A 16141-nucleotide genomic window follows, 5' to 3' on the forward strand; every position below is an offset into this window, starting at 1 on the left:
CTCCAGCGCTTACAAAGTGCATAAATTCCTTTAGAAAAAATTCTTTTGGTAGTCCGCGCAACCACTCATGCACCACGTGGCGTACCTCTTCATCAGAACGGAACTTCTTTCCTCCCATTGCGTCTTTGAGTGGTCCAGACATATGGAAATCACTTGGGGCAAGGTCTGGCGAGTAAGGTCGATGAGGAAGATACTCAAAATGCAGGTCTGTGATTATTGCAACTGTTGTACGGGCAGTGTGGGGCCTTGCATTGTCATGTTGCAAAAGGACACCTGCTGACGGCAATCCACGTCGCTTTGATTTGAATGCAGGCCGCAGATGATTTTTTAGGAGATCTGTGTATGATGCACTGGTGGCAGTGGTCCCTCTAGGCATGTAATTATCCAAAATGACGCCTTCCCTGGTGACGGTTCTGTTGGAGACTTCTTTGGTTTGGGTTATGAGGAATGGTACCATTCCTTGCTCGCTCTCTTCGTTTCCGGTTGATGGAAGGGAACCCAGGTTTCGTCCCCAGTAACGATTCTTGCAAGGAAGCCATCATTTTCTCGTTCAAAGCGCCGAAAAACTTCTTCACAAGCATCAACACGTCGTTCTCTCATTTCAGGAGTCAGCTGCCGTGGCACCCAGCTTGCAGACACTTTGTGAAACTGGAGCACATCATGCACAGTGTGATGTGCTGACCCATGACTAATCTGTAAACATGCTGCAATGTCATTCAGTGTCAGTCGGCAGTTTTCCTTCACTACGGCTTCAACTGCTGCAGTGTTCTGTGGAGTCACAACTCGTTGTGCCCGACCTGGACGAGGAGCATGTTCCATTGAAGTCACAGCATTTGCGAACATTCTACTCCATTCGTAGCCTTGCTGCTGTGACAAACATGCATCACCGTACTGAAGTACTGAACCTTCATTCGTCGATGAATTTCAATAGGTTTCACACCTTCACTACGCAAAAACTGAATAACAGAACGCTGTTCTTCCCTGGTGCAAGTCGCAAGTGGGGCGGCCATCTTTATACTGATACTGCGACGGTGTGTGTGCACCTGCACTATGCTGCCACCTACAGTCCATTCTGCACAACGTTTGTAGCATGCTTACCAACTTACAGAATAACGGCGCCAAATTTCGATTTGTTATTACAAATTATGGGTTTTCATTTGACTCGCCCTCGTATAAACGCCTTAAGATGAATAGAATATGCTCGACACGCGCTGCAGTAAGTTAAATTAAACGTAAAAACAAATAAAAGTGACTGGTAGCAGAAAATACAAGTAAGTAATTATTACACACAGTCACGGTCCCCGAATGTAGCCAATATGGCCACAAATAATAATAGTGGTGTTGCTACTGTTCTTTCCGGTATTGTATATACAGGGTGTTTCAAAAATGACCGGTATATTTGAAACGGCAATAAAAACTAAACGAGCAGCGATAGAAATACACCGTTTGTTGCAATATGCTTGGGACTACAGTACATTTTCAGGCAGACAAACTTTCGAAATTACAGTAGTTACAATTTTCAACAACAGATGGCGCTGCGGTCTGGGAAACTCTATAGTACGATATTTTCCACATATCCACCATGCGTAGCAATAATATGGCGTAGTCTCTGAATGAAATTACCCAAAACCTTTGACAGCATGTCTGGCGGAATGGCTTCACATGCAGATGAGATGTACTGCTTCAGCTGTTCAATTGTTTCTGGATTCTGGCGGTACACCTGGTCTTCCAAGTGTCCCCACAGAAAGAAGTCACAGGGGTTCATGTCTGGCGAATAGGGAGGCCAATCCACGCCGCCTCCTGTATGTTTCGGATAGCCCAAAGCAACCACACGATCATCGAAATATTCATTCAGGAAATTGAAGACGTCGGCCGTGCGATGTGGCCGGGCACCATCTTGCATAAACCACAAGGTGTTCGCAGTGTCGTCTAAGGCAGTTTGTACCGCCACAAATTCACGAAGAATGTCCAGATAGCGTGATGCAGTAATCGTTTCGGATCTGAAAAATGGGCCAATGATTCCTTTGGAAGAAATGGCGGCCCAGACCAGTACTTTTTGAGGATGCAGGGACGATGGGACTGCAACATGGGGCTTTTCGGTTCCCCATATGCGCCAGTTCTGTTTATTGACGAAGCCGTCCAGGTAAAAATAAGCTTCGTCAGTAAACCAAATGCTGCCCACATGCATATCGCCGTCATCAATCCTGTGCACTATATCGTTAGCGAATGTCTCTCGTGCAGCAATGGTAGCGGCGCTGAGGGGTTGCCGCATTTGAATTTTGTATGGATAGAGGTGTAAACTCTGGCGCATGAGACGATACGTGGACGTTGGCGTCATTTGGACCGCAGCTGCAACACGGCGAACGGAAACCCGAGGCCGCTGTTGGATCACCTGCTGCACTAGCTGCGCGTTGCCCTCTGTGGTTGCCGTACGCGGTCGCCCTACCTTTCCAGCACGTTCATCTGTCACGTTCCCAGTCCGTTGAAATTTTTCAAACAGATCCTTTATTGTATCGCTTTTCGGCCCTTTGGTTACATTAAACCTCCGTTGAAAACTTCGTCTTGTTGCAACAACACTGTGTTCTAGGTGGTGGAATTCCAACACCAGAAAAATCCTCTGTTCTAAGGAATAAACCATGTTGTCTACAGCACACTTGCACGTTGTGAACAGCACACGCTTACAGCAGAAAGACGACGCACCCACAGAATGGCGCACCCACAGACTGCGTTGTCTTCTATATCTTTCACATCACTTGCAGCGCCATCTGTTGTTGAAAATTGTAACTACTGTAATTTCGAAAGTTGGTCCGCCTGAAAATGTACTGTTGTCCCAAGCATATTGCAACAAACGGTGTATTTATATCGCTGCTCGTTTAGTTTTTATTGCCGTTTCAAATATACCGGTCATTTTTGAAACACCCTGTAGGTAGTGTTCTTCCGCGCGCGAATCAAAGCTTTTCTTTCAAGTCAGATGTCAAGATGTACGACTCAGCAGAGCTTCTAAATCCTGCTGTGTCTTACCTCGTGGGCGCGATGTACCCTGACGTCCTCCGGCGGCGCTCGCCAGATGTCGCTGAAACAGGTCGCGTCTGCAAAAAAAACATTACGCTGCCACTAATGGAAAAAGTATCAGGGACAAAATGTCTTACTGCTGGCAAAGACTTTCACATAGATATCGGAAATGCGTTGCTCTCTCCCGATTACATAGAAAAAATAAAATTGCACTTCTTCAGGGTACTAAATTAGCTGTAAAATTCCAAGATTATCTTTGCAGCATTAATAATTCTCATGAAAGGCACGGAAATTAATGTGTGATGACTGCGTTATTTGAATACTCTCTTTCAAATTCTGAAGGTGGCAGGGGTAAAATACAAGGAGCGAAAGGCTATTTACAATTTGTACTGTCGGGTGACATGAAAGGGAAGCAGTGGTTGGGAAGGGAGTGAGACAGGGTTGTAGCCTCTCCCCGATGTTATTCAGTCTGTATATTGAGCAAGCAGTAAAGGAAACAAAAGAAAAATTCGGAGTAGGTATTCTAATCCATGGAGAAGCAATAAGAACTCTGAGGTTCGCCGATGACATTGTAATTCTGTCAGAGACAGCAAAGGTCTTGGAAGAGCAGTTGAATGGAATGAACAGTGTCTTGAAAGGAGGATATAAGATGAACATCAACAAAAGCAAAACGAGGATAATGGAATGTAGTCGAATTAAGTCGGGTGATGCTGATGGAATCAGATTAGTAAATGAGACGCTTAACGTAGTAAAGGGTTTTGTTATTTGGGAGCAAAGTAATTGATGATGGTAGAAAGTGGAGAGGATGGCAATGGCAAGGAAAGCGTTTCTGAAGAAGAGAAATTTGTTAACATCGAGTATAGATTTAAGTGTCAGGAAGTTGTTTCTAAAAGTATTTGTATGAAGTGTAGCCAAGTATGGAAGTGATACATGGACGATAAATAGTTTGGACAAGAAGATAATAGAAGCTTTCGAAATGTGATGCTACAGAAGAATGCTGAAGATTAGATGGGTAGATCACGCAACTAATGGGGAGGTATTGAATAGATTTGGGGAGGAGTTTGTGACACAACTTGACTAGAAGAAGGGATCTGTTGGTAGGACATGTTCTGAGGCCTCAAGGGATCACCAATTTAGTATTGGAGGGAAGGGTGGAGGGTAAAAATCGTAGAGGGAGACCAAGAGATGAATACACTAAACAGATTCAGAAGGATGTAGGTTGCAGTAGGTACTGGGAGATGAAGAAGCTTGTAGAGGATAGAGTAGCATGGAGAGCTGCATCAAACCAGTCTCAGGACTGAAGACCACAACAACAATGACTACGTTATCTACAAAAAAAAAAAAAAAAAAAAAAAAAAAAAAAAAAAAAAAAAAAACCGTTTGAAATATTGTTAGTGTTATTCTCATATACAGTCCGAAGACTGATTTGATGTCCCCCTCTACGCTAGTCCCCCCAGCGAAAGCCTCCACATCTCTGCATAATTACAACAACCTACAGCCATTTGGATCTGTTTGCTGTAGTAACGTCATCATCTCCCTTTATAATTCTAATCCACTTACTTTTCTCCATAACCTGTGGTCTGGGATGTGTCCAATCAACCAATCCCTACTTTAAATCAAGTTTTGCCATAAATCCCTTTTCTTCCAGATCAGTATCTCATCATTAGTTATCTGAGTCACTCATCTCATCTGCAGCGTTGTTCTGTAGCACTGCATTTCAGTTGGTTCTATACCCTTCTTCTCTGCACTGTTTATCATCTACGCCTCACTTCAGTACTAGACTATACTACACACAAATAACTTCATAAAAGAATATCTGAAGTATTTAAAAATCTGTTTTTTTCAGAAACTGATTTCCTAATGCAGTTCCCTCAGCATTGCCTGATTTCATTCGCCTGAACTACAATCGTTTTACTTTGTTGCTGATTTTCTCATAATCTCTTTCCAAAGCACTGTCCTTTCACTGCTCCGTCACTGAGAAAATTATGTTATTGGCATTAGTCTGTCTATAGGGCTTCTGGGACACAGTTCAAGTGTCGACCACTAGTCAGCGCTGCAGTCGCCGAAAAATCCACAATGACAGTAGTAGGAAATTAAAAAGAATGAATAATGGTGTTGGTACGAAATATAATATTAGATGGTGGTGTGGGAAATTCAAAACTTAAAGATGGTGTTGGCAGGAAACTGAAAAAATCCAAGATAGCGGAGGTGGAACATACAAAAAGCTCCAGCTCCAAAACAACTCAACCAACAAGCTCCAAAACAGCTCAACCAACACACTTGTGCTTTGTGATCCCTCTGACTTTACGATCCAAGAGTGTGTCAAGTTCCAAACGTTTATATTAAATATTGTACCAGTACCTATCATCAGCAGGCCGTTGTGGCCGAGAGGTTCTAGGCTCTTCAGTCTGGAACCGCGCGACCGCAACGGTTGCAGTTTCGAATCCTGCCTCGGGCAGTTAGGTTTAAGTAGTTCTAAGTTCTAGGGGGCTGATGACTTCAGATCTTAAGTCTCATAGTGCTCAGAGCCATTTGAACCATTTGAACCCATCATCTCATATGTATGCACAAAGCATAAAAAAATGAGTAAGCTTCACCTAACTTGTATAAAATGGTGCCACGTCTAATATATTTGCCAGTACTATAGTAGTTTCAAAAATTACATAAGCTTCACTTATATTGTGTAAAGGATATTGTCAATACTACAGTGTTTACATGTCGGAAAATACGTAAACTTCACTTGAATTGATGACGTCTTTAAAAAATTACAAAGTCTTCTTCAGCTGTATTGCGTAAATTCACACCTGTCGGCACATGCACACACATGTACTTGTACCATCTGTATTTCATCTCACTCGAAGAAAAATGTTAATATCAAATTCTGTACATCTTACATGATATCCCCCCCCCCCTCTCTCTCTCTCTCTCTCTCTCTCTCTCTCTCTCTCTCACACACACACACACACACACAGGGGTGTGTGTTTTGTCAAAATCCAGTTATTTTACGAAAGTTTAGTTTCCTTTTCTACATACGATTTTTTCAACTAAATACTGTGGATGGTTATCTGTTTTTTGTAGTTCCGTGCTGCACAATTATATTCCACTTTAGGAATCACAAATAATCTCCGGTCTTCACTCTTTTATAGAAAATAAACAAAACTTATGGGTCAGAATTATGGATGCTTACATATTTTTGACGATGGAAATACTGGTACTGCGGATACTTTTGGACTTAATGCAAGTCAGGTGTTCGTGTGTGCATATACTTGCGTGTGTCCGTGTGTATGTGTGTAGGGGTGGGTAGGGAGTATTTGTAAAAAATTGTTGGGTTTTGATTAAAAAAACACACAATTCCATGATTACTTTGTAAGAGAGAGACAAAGAGAGAGATGACACGTGAAAAGTGTACAGTATTTGACATAAACATTTTTTAAAAGTGAGATGAAATACAGACGTGTGTGAGCATGTGCAGACTGTCACCGATTTACGAAAATCAGGTGAAGAAGCTTATGCTTTTTTTTAAGTACTAAGATATTGTCAATATCTATTTTGAACGTGGCGCTAATTCAAGTGAAGTTTGAGTATTTTTCAACATGGCAATACTGTAGTATTGACAATATTTTCGAACATGGCGCCATTTTATGTAATTCAGGTGATGTTTTCGTGATGTTTTGGAAAGTACTGTAGTGTTCGCAAATATCTTTGAACACGGTACCACCTTATGTAATTAAGGTGAAGCTTACGTATATTTTTTTCTGCTGTGAGTGCAGACTGTGAAGTGGCAGGTACAATATTTGATAAAAAATTTTGTATTAGGCACCATCTTACACTGTAACATCACAGGATGGGATTATGAAGCACAGCTGAGCTAGTTTCGCCATCTTGGATTTCTTTAAAATTTCCCACCGACAGCATCTTGGATTTTTTTTCAATTTCCTGCAACTGCAATCTTTGATTTTTGAATTCGTCACCGCTGAAGAAATCTGCAGTTACGAGTACAATTTATTTCGGTTATTACACTGACGCTGTGGAAACACACAATAAAGACTATAACGTACGGTTCAATGTCACACAAATTGAAGATAGCCTAATAGTATTAAGGCCCAAATGTAGTCTGAATAGCAAAAGTCGTGAACAGGTAATGACCTGTGTAGTTAACATTCTATCAAGCAAGTAAACGAGGAAATGAGTCGTCGTCATGCGTGCTTATACAGTTTTGCATTTGCTTTATTTTGGAAATTATGTTATCTAAGTCATTAGATCCTCCGTACCCTACATTGTACAGACTGCCAAACGATCTTCTGTGGAATTCAGGCACTTTGTAAGGACAGGCAAACTTAAATTGATCGTGGGAATGACGCGGCTTTATGTCACGTGTTAACAAATATTTTAAAAAATATGGTTTTGGTATACTGGCCCTCGTAACAGGAAAATGACGGACGGGAAGACGATGCAGTTTTGTGTGAGAAATCAAAACAGAGCAGACGAGTGAGCCACGCCCAGTGCGCAAGGAAACAGGCGAAAAGTTTGTCCGCTATATTAACTGCGTGACTTGAACGTGATTTACACACATTCGGTTTCTAAGGACCAGGGAAAGTCATAAAAATAATGATAATTCACGTACCTGTCAGAAATGAGGAAAGTTATGCAAGTGCAGAATACATTTTCATTCCCTTTCTTATTTCATGTGGATGTGATAATATTTGTTATCTCACTTCAGCCTGCTCAGAAACCCTACTGAGCTTCCATGTATGATGTTTGAGATGAGGTACATCATTCGGCTGCACCACAGCGGAACTGAGACTGCTATTGCGCCTTACTCATTCGTAGGTCTCCCGATACGGTAATTACCCTATAAACACTTGTTAATATCGTTTTCAAAAACTTAAGTATAACTTTGAAAAAGCGCACTGAATGGGCATTTGACGAGGAAATTTGCATGCCGAAAGTAATCTTCGGCAGTTCAACAAGATGAATGAGTGTAGTACGTCAAAAAGAGTACCAGTATTAAATAAACAGAAATGGGCAACAGAAATGGATCAAGCACATATTTTAAGCGTGGCTAGAATGTTATGATTGACTCACCTTCACCAGGTAGCCAGGAGACGAAGGCGCCGACGGTGCCGTCCGGTCGCGCTATCACACGTGTGCGCACGTCCACCACGCCCGACACGTTGTGCTTCGCTGCAACAGACAGTTCTGCATCTTATTGTTGTTTGTCAAGTTGGTGGATGATTCTATTCTACGAGGTCTGTTCAAAAAATTCTGGAACTTCGTCCACAAAATTTTTCTACGTTTATCTATTACACTGAAGCGCCAAAGAAACTGGTACAGGCATGCGTATTCAAACACGGAGATATGTAAACAGGCAGAATACTGCGCTGTGGTCGGCAACGCCTATATAAGACAACAAGTGTCTGGCGCATTTGTTAGATCCGTTACTGCTGCTACAATGGCAGGTTATCAAGAGTTATGTGAGTCTGAACGTGGTAATATATTCGGCGCACGAGCGGTTGGACACAGCATCTCCGAGGTAGCGATGAAGTGGGTATTTTCTCGTACGACCATTTCACAAGTGTACCGTGAATATCAGGAATCCGGTAAAACATAAAATCTCCGACATCGCTACGGCCAGAAAAAGATCCAGCAAGAACGGGACCAACGACGACTGCAGAGAATCGTTCAATGTGACAGAAGCGTTACACTTCCGTAAATTGCTGTAGATTTCAATACTGGGCCAGCAACAAGTGTCAGCGTGAGAACCATTCGATACGGGCTTTCGGAGGCGAAGGCCCACTCGTGTATCCTCGATGACAGCACGACACAAAGCTTTATGTCTCGCCAGGGTCCGTCAACACCAATATTGGACTATTGTTGACTGGAAACATGTTGGCTGGTCGGACGAATCTTGTTTCAAATGGTATCGAGCGGATGAACGTGTACGGGTATGGAGACAACCTCATGAATCCATGGACCCTGCATTTCAGCAGGGGCCTGTTCAAGCTGTGGAGTCTCTGTAATGGTGTGGGGCAATTGCAGCTGGAGTGATATGGGAACCCTGATATATCTAGATACGACTCTGACTGACCCTCTCTGATCACCTGCATCCATTCAAGTCCATTGTGCATTATGACGGACTTGAGCAGTTCCAGCAGGACAATGCGACACCTCACACTTCCAGAATTACTACAGATTGGCTCCAGGAACACTCTTCTTATCTTAAACACTTCCGCTGGCCACCAGACTCCCCAGACATGAACATTTTTGAGCATATCTGGGATGCACTGCAACGTGCTGCTCAAAAGACATCTCTAGCCCCTCGTGCTCTTACGGATTTATGGACAGCCCTGCGGGATCCATGGTGTCAGTTCCCTCCAGCACTACTTCAGACAGTAGTCGAGTCCATGCCACGTCGTGTTGCGGCACTTGTGCATGCTCGCGGGGGCCCTGTACGATATTAGGCAGGTGCACCACTTGCTTTGGCTCTTCATTATACTTATTGTGAATGATCTCCTTCGAAATGCGCTTCTCCACAGTTGATACACCGCTCCCATCGCCGTTTCCACTTCCTTAAGTAATCTTAGTACGCCTTTTGGACCGAGCGAGGTGGCGCAGTGGTTAGCACGCTGGACTCGCATTCGGGAGGTTGACGGTTCAATCCCCCGTCCGGCCATCCTGATTTAGGTTTTCCGTGATTTCCCTAAATCGCTTTAGGCAAATGCCAGGATGGTTCCTTTGAAAGGGCACGGCCGACTTCCTTCACCATCTTTCAATAATCCGATGAGACCGATGACCTCGCTGTTTGGTCTCTTCCACTTAATCCCCCCCCCCCTCCCGCCCACCGCCCTCCCCCAACCCTGCATACCCCTCTTGCCGGATCGCACGAAGCGCCGTTTGCGAATTTTCTTTTATCTCGTCTATCGTTGTAAATCTTCGTCCTTTCAATGCAGTTTTCAACTTTGGAAATAAAAAAAGTCCTCAGGGGCCAGGTCTGGAGAGTACGAAGGATGAGGCAGCACAGTGATTGCGTTTTTTGTCACTCACCAATAGGGATGAATGGGCGGGTGCGTTCTCGTGATGGAAGAGCTATGAATTGTATCGCCACATTTCAGGCCGTTTCCTTCTCACATTTTCTCGCAGACGTCGCAGCACGTCCCAATAGAACCATCGATTAACAGCCTGTCCCTGTGGAACGAATTCATGGTGAACTGATCCTTCAAAGTTAAAACTATCAGCATAGGTTTGATATTTGACCTGATCTGACGAGGTTTCTTTCGTCTTGGAGTACCCTTCCCGACCCATTCAGAACTCAACACCATAACCATAGACACACTGAATTAATTATTTTTATTAAGCACTGACCTACCGAATTTTCCCTGCCAAAGACAACTCAAACTTAACCCATTCATTTATAACCCACAATATACAAGCCCAACGCAATCTGACAGCTATACATTGACAACATGACCTCCAATAATTAACACAAAGAAAGGCCCTGAATTGCAAAAAATCCTAACAATAATACAAATCCAAAAACATGAAATTAAAGAAATATGAAACTACCTCCAACTCTGTTAATTGTCTAAACTCATTTCAATCACGAATCCCGATAATACAAACCTCATTCTTTTTCCTAAGTCACTTACCTCACAGAAAATCTTGATAACGCGAACTACAGCAGTTACAGCAAGTAGCAACACCGGCCAGCTCAATAAAAAGATTTTAACTACTATAGACTCTAACTACTAGGAGACATGTGGTTAGCAAAAGAAAGATTTTTGTTGAGGAGCAAACAGTGTATTTAGAAAATTTTACCTTATTCCTGTGACATCCAGTTCCAAAAATTATAGAGTTGTCAATAATTCCACTGCCCAAGCATTATCAACCATCCATCACATACATTTCCTTGCACATTTTCTTATAAACACATCATTTCATCTCACTTTACATTGCGTGTCCTGCAAAACAGAGTCTCCACGAAGAAAATCATGTCCATACACTTCCCTATCCACTCGCTGTCTGTTAGTCCGTCCGACCACAGAATCTCTTGCCGAGGGCGCAGAGCACTGTCAGCGATATTAACACAGTCTATAGCGCTGACAACAGGCTACTTACAACATGTCTCATAATCGCTTATGATTCTCTTAAGGAACATCTCGTCCTCATTTGCGCGCTCCAAAAGCGCTTCACAGATTGTGAGGCGAAGGTCTTTCTGGTCTTGACTCATGAACGTGGGACGAAATTTGCGGTAATACGATGCATTCCAAAATGCTGTGTCAGGATTTCATGACATGATCCAACTGCAATGTCACATTCTTCTACAATCTCTCGAACAGTCAGTCTTCGATTGGCACCTGCATTTCGTTGATGTTCATAACGTGAGCGTCATCGGTAGCCGTCGAAAGGCGCCGTGAACGAGGGTCACCTTTAACTTCTGTCCGGCCATTCGCAACGAGTACGGCTTAAGCACTCATGACCGTAGGCTTCCTGTATCATTTGGTGCGTCTCTGTAAAGAGTTCCACGAGTTTCATCAAAAATTAGTGCAAACGAGTTGCTCCTCTAGCTCTATCCTCTCGAAATCCGCAAACTGTGCAACACAACGTTCTACTCAATACAGCACTGAAAAATAACTAACAAAGATACAATAATGAAACTTCCGGCAGTTACACATTAAAACACAGGATGTGCAGGGATGCCAACCGCATTTCGCTCCAGTACACCAATGGTGCGAAATTACGAATGCTTCGGAATTTTTTTTGAACAGACCTCGTATATAGTGAAGTTGTAACGCCAGATAAGTGGAACGAAACACACTATTGACACTCCTTGCAGAGATTGGCAGTTGACTCTAATTTCAGCCAATATAGCAGCGTACTGCGTACAAAAAAACCTGAAAAGCGAATTATTGTTCAATTATACGTTTGGCATTCAGTCTTTGGAATGAGTCTCTATAAGTAAGTATCTAGGAGTATACGCTCAAGCGACTTAAACTGGAGCGACACACGGAAACTATCTGCGGTAGTTACTTGTGAGACAGTCATCAGAAGAATCCCAAGGAATCTATACCTAACAGAGCCATAGTTTGAGTGAGTCTTATGCATTTCTCGTCCGCCTGGATGCTTTGCCAGGCAGTTTAATGGAAGAGATACTGAACGTCCAAATAAGAGTAACACGTTTTGCGCAGGTTCATTAGTAAGCGCATGACCATTACTAATTGCGCTCATCAGACTCCAGTGGCAGACGCTGATAAGTGGAGCGTTGTGCACAAGGGACAGGTTTATATTTAAAATTATGATAACTCGCGCTTCAATAAAAGTCATGCAGCATATTACTTCCTCTCACAGACATATGGCTCAGTGAACACAGAGGCTTCCAACGCATCATTCGCGAATAAGACAGGAAACAGAGCAATAACAGTGATACTTGAAGCATTCTCCGCCTCAGGCCATAGTGCGGTTTGTGGAAAATATGCAGGATGACTCAGCTAAGTTGTATCTCTATAGTAATAACTGAACCTGAAAAACCGTCGTGTCTTTGGTTTCTCTTTGAACAAGCTGATATCCAAAACTACTAAACGAATTTTCAGGGGGGTTTGCAGGGTAGCTTGGGGAACCGTATAGCCTTTAGTTCAATGGTCGTCAAACTGCGGCCCGCGGCAGTATGCAGCCCGATTCAGATGTGCTTCTCGCGACTAACATTCGATTCCAAAAGCGTGAAACAACGGTAGTAACAAACAAATAAACTTGGAGAGACAATAATACACTGAGGTTACACAAGCGATATGTTCATATACAGATGACGGTAGAATCGCCCACACGAAGTATAAAGGGCAGTACCACTGCCGGATCTGTCATTTGCACCGAGGTGGTTCATGTGGTAAGGTTTCCGACGTGGTTAGAGCCGCACGAAGGGAATTAACAGACTTTGAACGCGCAATGGTAATTGTAGCTAGATGCATGGGACCTTCCATTTGAGACGCAAAATCCCCAAGATTGGCGATCTTTTACAGAACCTCGAAATTTAGCACGGACTTCAATGCGAGACGCCTATAACAGTTTCCACAACGAAACTTTGTCTCGAAACCTGGCAAATTGCGTGCATATGGAATATCGTCTCAGTTATGTAACTGGATTTGTGATTTCCTATCAGAGAGGTCACAGTTCGTAGTAATTGTCGGAAAGTCATCGAGTAAAACAGAAGTGATTTCTGGCGTTCCGCAAGGTACTGTTATAGGCCCTTTGCTGTTCCTTATCTATATAAACGATTTTGGAGACAATCTGAGCAGCCGTCTTCGGTTGTTTGCAGATGACGCTGTCGTTTATCGACTAATAAAATCATCAGAAGATCAAAACAAAATGCAAAACGATTTAGAAAAGACATCTGAATGGTGCTAAAAGTGGCAATTGACCCTAAATAACGAAAAGTGTGAGGTCATCCACATGAGTGCTAAAAGGAATTCGTTAAACTTCGGTTACACGATAAATCAGTCTAATCTAAAAGCCGTAAATCCAACTAAATACCTAGGTATTACAATTACGAACAACTTAAATTGGTAGGAACACCTAGAAAATATTGTGGGGAAGGCTAACCAAAGACTGCGTTTTATTGACAGGACACTTAGAAAATGTAACAGGCCTACTAAGGAGACTGCATACACTACGCTTGTCCGTCCTCTTTTAGAATACTGCTGCGCGGTGTGAGATCCTTACCAGGTAGGACTGACGGAGTACATCGAAAAAGTTCAAAGAAAGGCAGTACGTTTTGTATTATCGCGAAATATGGGAGAGAGTGTCACAGAAATGATACAGGATTTGGGCTGGAAATCATTTAAAGAAAGGCGTTTTTCGTTGCGACAGAATCTTCTCACGACATTCCACGACATTCCAATCACCAACTTTCTCCTCCGGATGCGAAAATATTTTGTTGACACCGACTTACATAGGGAGGAACGATCACCACGATAAAATAAGGGAAATCAGAGCTCGTACAGGAAGATACAGGTTTTCATTCTTTGCACGCTCTATACGAGATTGGAATAATAGAGAATTGTGAAGGTGGTTCGATGAACCCTCTGCCAGGCACTTGAATGTAATTTGCAGAGTATCCATGTAGATGTAGATGTAGAAATCGTTAAGGAATTCAATATTCCGAGATCGACAGTGTCAAGAGTGTATCGAGAATACCACATTCCAGGCATTACCTCCCACCACGGACAACGTAATGGCCGACGGCCTTCCTTAGCGACCGAGAGCAGCGGTGTTTGCGAAGAGCTGTCAGTTCTAATAGAGAACCAATACTGCGTGGAATAACCGCAAAAATAAATGTGGGACGCACGAAGACCGTGTGGCGAAGTGTGGCGTTGACAGGCTAAGGCAGCAGATGACCGACGTGAGTGCCTTTGTTAACAGTGCGACATCAGCTGAAGCACCTTTCCTGGACTCGTGACCATATAGGTTGAACCCTGAACGACTGGAAAACGTTGGCCTGGTCAGATGAGTCACGATTTCAGTTGGTAAAACCTGACGACAGGTTTCGGGTGTAGTGCAGACCCTACTGAAGCCATCGACCCTGGTTGTCAACTAGGCACTAAGCAGGTGATGACTTCATAATGGTGTGCGCTGTTTTTACAGGGAATGGACTGGATGCATATATTTATTAAACTGTAAGACATACATCTATGAAGTTTGGGATATATGTTTATGAATCTCTCAAGCTCAGATTACAGACATTCAGTTATGTTCTCGATCAGTGACAATAACAATATCACAGCGATACTCGAATTCCTCCCATACACAGGTAAGCATGCCCACTGTCACTGATGATATGGCAGTATAGATCCGATTCTTCAACTCTTCTGGGTTCTATGGTAGTGTTGGTGCATAAATGTTGTCGTTAATGAAACCCCACAGGAAGAAGTCACAGGGCGTCAGCTGAGATGTCCGAAATCGCCGGCTGTAGGACGACCAATCCAGTGACTCGTTAGCGTTTCATCCAGATATTCACGAATTTGGCGACTCCAAGGAGGGGGCTGTCGGGTGTTGTTGAAAAATGAAGTTGTCCTCGTTCAGTCTCGGAAACAACCAGTTTTATCACATAACAAGATCGTTAACCGTTCGGTTGACACGGGTTGTTTGGGGGAGGAGACCAAACAGCGAGGTCATCGGTCTCATCGGATTAGGGAACGATGGGGAAGGAAGCCGGCCGTGCCTTTTCAAAGGAACCATCCCGGAATTTGCCTGGAGCGATTTAGGGAAATCACGGAAAACCTAAATCAGGATGGCCGGATGCGTGATTGAACCGTCGTCCTCCCGAATGCGAGTCCAGTGTGCTAACCACTGCGCCACCTCACTCGGTGTTACCAGTGAATCCATCTATGTAGAACGGCCACAAACAGATGAGTGCGATTTCGCAAAAAACAACACTGACTTTGCGTAAATCTTGTAATGTTCACTGCGTGCATGTGGGTTCTGTAGGACCCAAAATCGAACATTCTGTTCGTTACTTTCCCACTAAGGTGAAAGTCACATTGTCCCTGAACATGATGCATTTTGCGAAAGTTTTATCATTGTCAGTAGCATTCTGAAGCTCGTCAGAAAATACATGTTTTCGTTTGTCATCACGACGTACAGCCTGTAACTTGTACGGCTTCGTAATCAACCGACCTCTTAAAGCATACCAAATTGTTGTTGTAGGCTGCTGTAACTCCCGACTGGTATGTTGAGTTGATTTTGTAGCACTTCATGAAACGCAGTTTGAATTCGTGCGACATTTTCGTCAGAAACACGATGGCGGTCTGGGCCCTTCTCTTTAAATACACATCCTGTGTCTACAAACTGTCAGTACCAACTGCGAATGTTTCATCCACTCTGAGGATCAGTTTCGGTAGCTCAACCTGAAATGTCTTTGCACTGTTATCATGGAATTACACTTCGAAAACTCGAGAAAACAGAACGATTTCTATTGCGGTGTAGCCAATTTCCTGTACGTGACGGTAACCAAGCCTGTTTCGTTAGTGTCAATAAAGAAGGAACATTCTCCTGACAAATCTTTTTCCAGAAAGGGGAAACTCTCAAAAAAAGTAACTTTATTTTTGTACAGTATTAAAATTTACCCATTTTACCGAAATAC

The 16141-nt window shown here is 43.2% G+C and overlaps 1 protein-coding gene across 2 annotated transcripts in view; it reads right to left on the minus strand.

Annotated features, from left to right (window-relative positions):
* LOC126473350 (macrophage colony-stimulating factor 1 receptor-like) overlaps positions 1-16141 on the minus strand; it is a 326467-nt gene that overhangs the window by 187152 nt on the left and 123174 nt on the right. For both annotated transcript variants that reach the window (XM_050100347.1, XM_050100348.1), the window contains exons 5-6: positions 8098-8196; positions 3022-3089 (exon numbers count right to left, since the gene is read on the minus strand). In XM_050100347.1, coding sequence (XP_049956304.1) covers positions 3022-3089; positions 8098-8196 — 167 coding nt within the window. The remainder of the gene's footprint in view (positions 1-3021; positions 3090-8097; positions 8197-16141) is intronic.

The sequence above is a fragment of the Schistocerca serialis genome, chromosome 4, assembly GCF_023864345.2.
Source record: "Schistocerca serialis cubense isolate TAMUIC-IGC-003099 chromosome 4, iqSchSeri2.2, whole genome shotgun sequence".
In the NCBI taxonomy this organism is placed as follows: Eukaryota; Metazoa; Arthropoda; class Insecta; order Orthoptera; family Acrididae; genus Schistocerca; species Schistocerca serialis.